Source organism: Echinops telfairi, unplaced genomic scaffold (assembly GCF_000313985.2).
Source record: "Echinops telfairi isolate 266 unplaced genomic scaffold, ASM31398v2 ScPeMD7_6;HRSCAF=24_0, whole genome shotgun sequence".
Classification (NCBI taxonomy): Eukaryota; Metazoa; Chordata; class Mammalia; order Afrosoricida; family Tenrecidae; genus Echinops; species Echinops telfairi.
The window spans coordinates 8017025-8027957 of NW_022103902.1; the positions used below are offsets into that span (position 1 = coordinate 8017025).

Consider the following 10933-nt stretch of genomic DNA (forward strand, 5'->3'; position numbering starts at 1 on the left):
TAAGCGCGAAGTGGCGAGGGTTCACTGTATAAGCAAACAGAATTATAGATCTGGTGGAACCAAAGGAAGACAATCTTTACACAAACCTTAGCTTTTCTCACAAAGTTATCCGGGGAGGAGGGGAGAGTTTAATTAAAATTAGATCTCATGGAATCATACAAATTAAATCTTAAACAAAGCTTAATTATGAAAAAAATAAAGGAAAAAAATTGGTGGGGGTAGGAAGTTTGAAATACTATGAATACTTTTGCTTGGATGTGACCTATCCGATAACATCAGCATCCCCCTCAACTACCAGTTATGGATGGAATTTGATTGAGTTGGGGCTGTGTTTATTATATTCTGCTGTGATCTTGTGTGTTCTTTATGTATGTGTATGTATATGATGTACCTCGTGTTTTGTTCTGTTTAGAATATGTGTTTCTAGTAAAAGTTTGCACAAAAAACTAGGTTCTCATTTAACAATCCCTACACAGATTACTCAGTGATGTTTACATTTTTCATAATGTGACATGTTTCTCATTCAGTCCATTCTGATTATATCATTTCCACTACTCTAGTTCCTCTACTCCTTTGTCTTTTCAGCTGTAGTATCATTTTTGACCATTTGAACTCCTATATATGATTTTTCTTTGCAGGTACAGTCTCTATAAGCCAATCTGTTATTTACCTAAACTTTGACCTCAAAGTGTAGTATCTCATTAAGATTAAAGTGTATCAGAGGATATTAGTCTTGGGGAGTCCTTCAGTCTTAGTGGGTCCACTAAGTGTGGACTTTTAAAGAATTTTCATTTTATTCCAAATTACTCCCCGACTCTATAAAGATCTATCTCTCATGAACCTGACCAGAATGGTTGGTAGTAGCAGCTGGGCACCCTCTACTTCCTCTGGTATCAGAGTAGATGAATACATGATTCATATTGAGTGTTAGTGCTGTTAGGAGCCCTGTGGTGAAGTGGCTTACTCACTGGACTAACTGAAAGGTCAGTAGTTCGAACCCACCACCTGTTCTACAGGAGAGAGAGGAGGCTTTTGCTCCCATAAGGATGTGGAGCCACAGAACCTCAAAGGAATATGTAGTTCTATGTAGGGCCAATGTGAGTCAGAACTGACACAGTGGCAGTGGACAGGGAGAGAGGATGCTGAAACTATTATAAACTGTATTCTGCCATTTAACTGATTTGTCTCACAAGACTAATGTGGAACCTAAATCTTCACATCCAGAAAACCAATCTTAAAAGATGTTGTGTATGTCTAAGAAGGATGCATACCTGTGACCTCTGTGTGGTTTATTACCTCTATGGTTGTGCATGCATGTGTTCACCTAGTTGTATTGCCTATAAATACATCTATCTATGCACATATATGTACCTGCTCAGTCATACTCACATGTATACACCTATACCTTTCATATTTATGTAAGTTCACACGTTTTATGGTGGTGGTGGTTGAGGTATGTTCTTGATGCGCATTCTGCTCTCCATCCTATTGTAACTCAGGAAGAAAAAGTTACGCCCAACAGATGGGGGGTGGGGTGGGGGGAAAGCCTAAAACATCAGTCTGCAGTTATCACCTCAGCTCTCCTACCCTATCATCGTACAAATGAATTTTCATCCTAAATACACCCTTAAAGGCCCCTTTTATTTGAATGCAGGGTGTTTCCTTTCTTATACACGGTTGTATATCCTTTCTAGAACACTCCTAAAGTTGTTAATTCACTCCAAGTTGTACTGGCTTAATTTTTGGAAGAACTGAGCTATAGGAATGCACTTAATTAGTGTGGCTTTAAATTTAACATCTTTACAGTAATTTAGCAGATTGTCTTATACAGCAAACACATTTAATACACCCAGATTCCGGTGTTGAGAAGCTTTGACCATTGTTTATGTGACCAGCTGTCTCTCTCACGATGGGGGACACAAATTTCCTTAGCAGCAGTGCTTTTTTTTTCCTCTCAGAAACCACCAGCCATTGTGTATTTTTATGGCCAAAACATGCTGTTTTGTTTAATTATGGGAGAAATGCACACCTTGGAAAACACTGCTTAAATGCCACTCTAAGGTTATGTGTACACTGTTTTGGCAGATAATAAGCCAGTACAAAAATGATTGTAAATATACGTTGGCTGCAAAACATTTGTTTTGTACTAGGAAGAAGAGATTTTTCAAAATGGAAACTTCTTGATTAGTGTCAGGGGGTCTGTTGTCACACTGCCTTAGTTTTTTTGGGTTTTTTTGTTTTGCTTTGTGTTGTTTTACTAGCCGACTCCCGTATAACAGACAGCAAAAGAGAAGTATAATTAAGAGTGAAATAATATGGTACATATTGGAACCATTTACCTATTTGTTTGTACCTGCCAAATGGTGTCTACTTCTGTGGTACTACGTTTTATCTGTATTACGATTTATTACTTTTCACTCATCATTTCAGTGAGCCTTTTAAAACTGGACACATTAAACAAATGAATCAATATCTCACATTTGTAGAAAGGAATGCATTTAAAAGTGTCTTTGATTCAGAGATAAAAGCTTGATGCGCACATTATTATGTCTCAGAGTGTGTCCCCATAACAAACGCTGGCTGAGGTGGACTGAACCTGACAGTGTCGCTGAACTCTTGAGAACCCCCAGTAAGAAGTCCCACTGTGGTTTCAGTTTGCAGAGGTAAAATTGTAATACAGGTAGGTATTAGTGAGTATCTGTGGTACTCTGAGGGACCTGTAGCCAGGGATGCTGATTACTGATCTAGCAAAGCAATCGGAATGGCCATAATTAGCCTTGTTTTTCATAAAGTCATAAAGTAACTCTTTCCTGGTCTGAATCAGAATTCATTTTAAACTCATTAAAATTACCTCAGAATTAATGAACCATTCAGTTTAGCACAATTATCCGTTCATTTCCTTCTCTTATAAGGCTCCTATGATATTCTTGAAGAATGCAAAGATGAACAAGATATACTTTGTGTCCCTGAGTTTGTCTATTAAAACATGATTTTTAGGAAATAAGATTAGCACCCAACAGTTAAAGACAGCGTGTCCACAGGGAATCAACAATAGATACCAAATGTTTATGCCCACCATTCCATTAAAAACATTAGCATTTTATATTCTTTGAATACAGCCGCTCCATCCAGAAGGTATCCTTAAGGTTTTACATTTTCCCTTTTAAAGAAGATTACTGTTCGACTTCAAAATAATAGAAGCATAAATTGGCATTTATTTAGGCATGTACTGTTTCAAGGCTTAATTAACAGTCAACCCGCTATTAAGAATAACAGGCATTAAGCCTGTTTTTCCCACAATGACATTTTATTCCCTTGAGTTCACATCAATTTATGTTCTTTTATATTTGTTTAGTACTTATCTTTGTCTACGTCCACGTGCATGTGCTTAATAGAGTTTGTATACACATTCTTAAGTATAACATTCAAAGTATTGGTATTCAAAATATATTTAAAAGTATTGGTACCCAGAAGTTTAGAAACATTATTAAGAATTATTGCCTCTTGACAGATAACTGATTTAAGATCTTCCTAAATCTATTTTTTTTCCATGTAGAATCATTTAACCCTAGAATGAACACTTAGAGCCAAAGCAGTTAGTCCACCAAGGCCAAGGAACTCTGTTACTGATACTTGTAGATAAGTGGTATACTGCTAATAAGAATAGCTAACATGTCCTATATAAGGCAGTGTTCTAATGATATACATTTATAACTCAATGGACCTCACAGTAATATTAAGATCTACAGTTTACTGAAGTCTCAGAGTAGATACATTAAAGCCAACAAAAGCAAAAGCAGAGAACTGCAACACAAAAGTAAAATGATATGATTATTATTATGCCATAATTTTGAAGAAGAGGGACTGGGAAAATTATATTCAGCCCTGAATTAAAGGGAAGGTGGGGGGAAGTTGGGTATATACAACGGGGCTTCACAAAGTTTATGAAAAATTTCAAGAGTATTTTAACTCCATTTTTTATGGGCTTTTTGAAGCTCCCTCATTAAATTGAAGTTAGAAGTGGAAAATCCCCCACCTAATTCACAATTTTTAAAATGTGGTTATTAAAGTAATATTAAAAAACAAAGTTAACATGGAAGCTTGAAAATAAAAAAAAAATAACTCAGCAACTGGTTAGACATTTTGGGTTTTTTGTGCTATATTTTTTGTGCTTATCTCATTTAGTGTTTAATATCATTTTCAAGGGTACCTCGTATTCAGATGAGTTGTGCTTCAAACTCTTTGGGAATTACTGCTCCAAAGAAGCTAGCGTAACCTTCGTTATACAAAGAAGTCCCAGTGGTGCAGTCGCCACGGGCTGGACTGCTAACCAAGTGCGCAGTCAGTCAGTTCAAACCCGGCAGCTGCTCGCTGGGAGAAAGATGCGGCGATCCGCCTCCACAAAGACCAGCGCTCTGGGAACCCTGCGGGGCGCTCTGCCTTATACAGTCGTCGTGCGTCAGAATTGACTGACGAGTGACGGATTGGATTGGATTGGATTAGCGTGGTCACGGTATATTCAAGTTCCCACAGCCAAAAGTCCAGATTGTAGAATACTGGTAAACCTTGCAAATAAGATTTCGTTTTACTCATGGTAATGTTGGACAAGTTGAAAAATGGGGGGAAACTACTCCAAACCAATAAAAACAAACGCATTGTCATCAAGTCGATTCTGACTCTGTAGCACCGGGTAGAACCGCCCCAGTGGGTTTCTGAGACTGTAACTCTCTATGGGAGTACAAAGACTTCTGCGGATCGCCTGATGGTTTTGAACTGATGACCTGTGGTTAGCAGCCCAAAGTGTAACTACTTCACCACTAGCACTCCTAACTTCACAAGACAAGGAAATTTTTTTTCTCAAAAGGCTAAGTACATTAATCCTAAAGTATACAAATTAATTCCTAGCAACTGTTTAATATTACTTCTAGTAATGTTTGAGCTCATAGATATAGATGAAATGGAATTATCAAGTTTCTCAGAAAAAAATTTGGGGGTGGGTGGGGTTCAAATGTGCTGTAACCCGTAGTCTCTACGTGTCCTACACCCTGTCTTCTGTTCCAGTGTGCAGTCCTTTGCGATTGATTCGTCTATTAGTGTCCTCGTGTGAATCCGAGGGTTGGTTTTTCAGTTTTTGCAAAGACTTGTTGAGATTTTGTATTGGGATGGTGTTGAGTCTACAGATTGCTCCAGGTAGTGTCTTAATAAGTCTTGCAACACATAAATGCAAGATGTCTCCCTTTGTTTAGAATCCTCTTTTAACGTATTTCAGCAATGTGTTGAATGTATTTTTTTAACTCCCTAGTTGAACTTATTCCTAGATACTTTATTATTTTAGCTATTATAAATAGAATTGTTTGTTTCATTTCCTTTTCCGAATATTGCGACTTTGAATTATTTGCTAGTTCTTGTAAATAGTTGGGAGGGGGTGTTCTATTTACAAGGATCATGTCATCTGCAAATAGAGATCATTTTAGTTCTTCTTTTCCAATATAGTTACCTTGATTTCTTTGTCCTGCCTAATTGTTCTGGCTATAATTTTCAGCACATAATTAATCAGCAGAGACATCTTTGTCTTGTTCCTGATTTCAGAAATAAAGCTTTCTGCCTTTCTCCCTTGAGTATGGTGTTAGCTGTGGATTTTGTAAATAAATAAAACACTCTGTATCCTATTGAGGAATCTCTTTTTTTGCTCTAGTTTTTATGAGTGTTTTAATCATGAAAGGGAAACATTCAAAATATTAATTGACCACGAGCTCAATTCAAGCCAGAAGTATGATGTGTCTGTATAAAAACAACCCTAATTAACCCCAGGACCCCATTAAAAATATGTAGTGTCCGTCAACTGACAAATAGTACTACTTCTCATCTAGTGTTATAGCAAACCTAGCAAAGTAATCAAAGAATGATATTGCTGAGTTGAAGCATTCATTGTCCTCAACCCTTGTTACCATTATCACCCTACAACCATTACAACCCGTATATGCCATTTGCAAATTGTGTAACGTTTGTTCTCCCTGGCCTTATAGCAACCTACTGCAGGAGGCGCTGTTAGCCTGTCTCACAATCTCTGTTGTAAACGTGGAGTTCGAGCCTAAGCTATGTAGATAACATCTTGTGACCGTAATCAAGCTACATAGATTGCATGGTCATCAACCTAGTTCATTTCAATAAAACTCATTCTTACTCTGAACATCATATCTGATGATCTGTTCAGGAAACTGAGAAGATTATACCATAAGAGACTTACAGAACATGAAAACTGTCTTCAAGAATTTGAAATTCTTGTACATGAGAGAGAATAATTTGTATGATTTCAGATCAAAGAATAAAGACCAGTTGATAGAATCTACATGTTGATGAAAAAATTTATCCAATTTTTTACCGTGGTGAGTATTAGGAATGTGTATTTAAAACAAAAAATGGACAATTTTCAACATTTTTATATACAATTCAGTGACATTAATTGCGTTCATATTATACAAGCATCACCGCTGTCCATTTCCACATTCTTTCATCACTCTTAATGGGTGCTCATTGCTCATTTTTGCTTACTTTTTAAAAAAATTCAAAACAAACTACCCAATAATGGATATCTTTATGCACACATTGGCTACCTAACTCTCCGAGTTGAAGTAAAGTGAATTCCTGTCTCAGGAAGAAGATTAAATTGGATGTCCCCTGGAGTGGCATCCAACTCAAGAGCATCTGACTCGTGCTTGATTTGGATGAGTTGATCAATGAGTAGATATGTAATTTATAGTTTTGATTTGAAGTTGTTTGTTTTACAGTTTCATCCGTGGCAATGTAATTGTTTTTCCTATAATTTAAGATTAACATACTCCATTTGTGAGGGGAAAAAAAACTCTTAAGAGGCTGAAACAAGGAAGTAAAGCATGGGGAGTGCTTGGTGTAATTACCTACAGAAGAAATAGTATGCTATTTCCCAGAATACATTCCCAGAGTGAATGTCCGCATTTGTTCCATTTCATTCCTAACTCTAGAATCTTATCAGGGGTGATGAGGAGAATCATTTTGAAATATATTTGAGCAGAGAATAGAGTTTGCAAAGTATTATTAGGTTTGCTAAGGCGAGCCTGTGCAAATGCAAGCTGTCAGTATACGCTTTAAAAACCAGCCCCTACACAAGAAAAGGTCCTTGAAATGACTTATTAAAAGCCACAAAGTGATAGTGGTTGAAAATTCATAAAATTTACTTTGGAGCGTGCTCTTCCAGCCTGCTTTCTATAGCTAGTATATTCCTTTCCTAAGTGGGATAGTTGTTCATGAAGAGCTAGTATAACCAAGATTGAAAAATACAAATTATTTCAAAATTGATATAAAAAAAGGTTCCCAAGAGAATGAAATATGTAGGGGAGAGTAAACATATCCAATTAAGACCGCCTTTTGCTTCTATCCTGTTTACTGCTTGTTTGGTAGAAGGAACTTCTCAGTCCTCGTAGCCACTTGCTGAGGTCTAACAAGTTAACTCGCGTGCGTTTCCAAAGGAGATGACTCCATAATGAATCTTTAATATGAATAAGCTCAACAGCTGGATGTTCTTGGCTTGTGTGCTTTGTGGGTGTGTTTTGTTTTGAACTTTCGCTTTCTTCCTCTCTCCATCCCCTTACCCATTTCTTTCCAGACTTAGTCAGTGCAGCATAGTTCTCACAGAAAGATTTGTCACTGAGTTTTGCAGATGATAACAGTCCCTGGAGACCTGGCTGCTTGATAAAATGGTGATTTAAAATAGGGAGGGTCCTTTTTATGTGCTTGATTTTGGTGTTTGGATAGCAATCCAATATTTAGCCCTCTATCTTGCTCATACAACTTAAAATAAGGATGGCAAAGAATTCCTGTGCTACCCTTGGCCCAGTCAGCATCATTAACCTTTTAGTGGATTCCTTAGAGGCAAAGCCAGGTCTTACTGATCATTGGAACTGTAGTGTTCTCCAGAGGCTTGTGCAATAAGAGCTTATGAATTGAAAACCCAAGTATTAAAAAGGAATTTTAAAATAAGCTGCAATTTCCCCTTCTAGAAAACTGCATTAGATGGAAATTTCAAGGAACCAGGGAGCTGGAGAGAAAGATGGCAAATTTCCTCTCTAATGTCTTGTCTAATGTGAAATTTTAGGAGTTTTAGTTTAAAATTAAAAACGGCATCAAGCCTTCACCAAATCTCTTGGGGCTAAATATGTTTTGGTGTTCTGGAATTGTGTGTTTTAGAGAAAAAAATTACAGTATTTATATCTTTTCATTACAGAATCTCCCAGTGCATTTCTAAATATATGACTAATCCCATAGGAAAATCATGTGAACAGTCACATGTAAAGATAAAGTGAAATATAAAGACATCAAACTGCTTCAGGGCAGAATTTGTAGCCAAATTAGTTCCGATTGAATTGATCACTAAATTAGTATGGAGCACTTTGCTGTTTGCGGAGGTTTTTAGATTGTGAATAAGAATACGTGGACCCACACCGTTTTCTTTCATTAACTGATGGATTCTGTAGTTGTATAGGGAGTCATCATGTCAGCTCTAACTTCAAATGTGTAGGAAAATAGTGTTGGCTGGTTCCCTCCTCATATCAGGAAAGAGGAAAAGGCAAATATCCCAGCAGAGTGCGTGGATGATTTTATTAGCATGGTAGTCTGTTTCTCTTTTCACGTAAAACCGTTAGTTTCGTGTGGATTCTGGCACACTGAGATTGTTCCATGTAACGTTTTTAAGTCTGTGACCTTTGGAAAGCAGATCTCAAATCCTCTCTACCTCCTCTTTCATTCTGACAAAGCTTATTTTTCATGGAAATAACTTCTGATAGGCTGGACAATTAGAATTGTGCTATATGCTTATCTGGAGTTCAATGAGTAGCTCATACAACCTAAAACTTTTTATTCGTTTGAATTATTTAAATTCTTTTGGCAGAAGTGACTCACTGTTATAAAGTTTGACGTTTATTTTGTTATTTTTAATAAAGGGTGCCTCATTTAAAACTTTAGACTAATTTCTGGCATGGAGGACTAAGGATTTCTTTACTTTTGTTTTCTCCCATGTGTGTTTTAACTTTTTAGATGTGTCTGGCATCAGAGGGACTGAAAGTAGAAGAATCAAAGCTACCCAGAGCAAAAGAACCTGGTTGTGGAAGAATTAGAGAACTGGAAAGGGGAAAAGAAGAAAGAGAAATAAAAATGGAGAAAAGAGAGGATGCCAACTTGCAGAAGGAAGCAGAATTTGAAAAATCCACCAAAGACAATGTCAGAGATCCAAAGGACGTAAGAAATGTTGAGGTGCTGCAAGTGGATGACATGAAATCTATAAAAATAGAAGACCCCAAAGAAATAAAAAAGGAAGAATTCGAGGAAGATCAAAAGAGTGGTCTTTTCCCTGATTTTTCGTACTCGGCCAGTAGCAAGATCATCATAAGTGATGTTCCTCCTCGAAAGGGTCACGTGTACCATCCTCATGGAATCATGATCATTGATGACCCCACAGCATTAAATAAACCCGAAAAGCTAAAGAAGAAGAAGAAGAAAAGCAAAATGGATCGACATGGAAACGACAAGTCCACACCCAAGAAGACCTGCAAAAAGAGGCAGTCCTCCGAGTCCGACATTGAGAGTGTCATATACACCATTGAAGCTGTAGCAAAGGGAGACTGGGGCATTGAGAAGCTTGGAGAAGCCCCTCGCAAGAAGGTCCGCCCATCCTCAAGTGGCAAGGGGAGCCTTTTGGATGCCAAGCCACCAAAGAAAAAAGTGAAGTCAAGAGAAAAGAAAATGTCAAAGGAGAAATTCTCAGACACTACCAAAGAGTCAAGACCTCCAGATTTCATTAGTCTTTCTGCCAGCAAGAACACTCCTGGTGAGGTGCCAGAGGGTTTAAAAGCAGAGCCATTGACCCCCACGGAGGATGCACTACCACCCAGCCTATCAGGGCAGGCCAAGCCCGAGGACAGTGATTGTCACAGAAAAATAGAGGCGTGTGGCTCCCGAAAATCCGAGAGGTCTTGCAAAGGTGCTCTGTACAAAACCCTGGTGTCTGAGGGCATGCTCACCTCTCTGCGAGCCAATGTTGACAGAGGTAAGTGGTACCTACCGTCCTGCAAAGGGAGTACAAAGACCAAGGTGAATCTCTCTTGACACCTATTCTAAGAACAGCTTCCAGAGCAATATGCTATCAAAATAACATCTTACCCTTGAACAGTTCTCTATGACTTATCGTACACATCTGTCTACTTAACAGGTTTTCTAGACTCCTTCAGTATATTTGTATTCCTTTTGGAGCTGTAGAGCTGAGGAAATAGATAATCAAAATAATTCAAGCTTTCTTTGTGAGTGGTATGGACTTGCTGCTTATTTAGATAAATCCACGTTGAATGGTTGGAGCTGGCTTTCAAACTGATGGAACGAAATATTCGTGAATCAAGCAGGTATACTTGGTCTAATCTTGACTTTTAGATTACGGAAGGGAATAGGTTACCAGGCCCTTTGCATTGGACAGCCGGAGAGATCATTAAAGTGAATGATTCTTTGCAATCCATCCAGGAAGCAGTTAGTGTGTCTACTTTTATTCCACAGATAGTGTTTCACATAAAATTCATCTACCTAAAAGTCTCCTATCTGGCTAGAGGACTACCTCATGCCTAGGTAAATTGTCTTACGAGATGTGAGAGCCGTAGTTTCAACGAGCTCTTGGGAATGCATCCTTCTCTAGGGATGTCGTTCCAATGGGTCTTTAAGCACACACAATTAAAAGCCTTCTCCCCTCCCACCACACACACACACACACACACACACACACACACAGACACAGCTTGTGGGGGGTCTGGTGGCTTTGAACCCATGGAGACAGACGCTTCTGAGCAGCACAATGATATGATGGCAATGACATTGTAGGTGACAGCTTCACACATTGAATTACACTATAATGAAAAAA

At 38.1% G+C, this 10933-nt stretch overlaps 1 protein-coding gene across 8 annotated transcripts in view; it reads left to right on the forward strand.

The window, feature by feature from the left end:
• The window catches only part of BBX (BBX high mobility group box domain containing), a 317543-nt gene that overhangs the window by 266414 nt on the left and 40196 nt on the right, over positions 1–10933 (forward strand). For all 8 annotated transcript variants that reach the window (XM_045286176.1, XM_045286175.1, XM_045286179.1 and 5 more), the window contains one exon: positions 9070–10078. In XM_045286176.1, the coding sequence (XP_045142111.1) occupies positions 9070–10078 (1009 nt within the window). The remainder of the gene's footprint in view (positions 1–9069; positions 10079–10933) is intronic.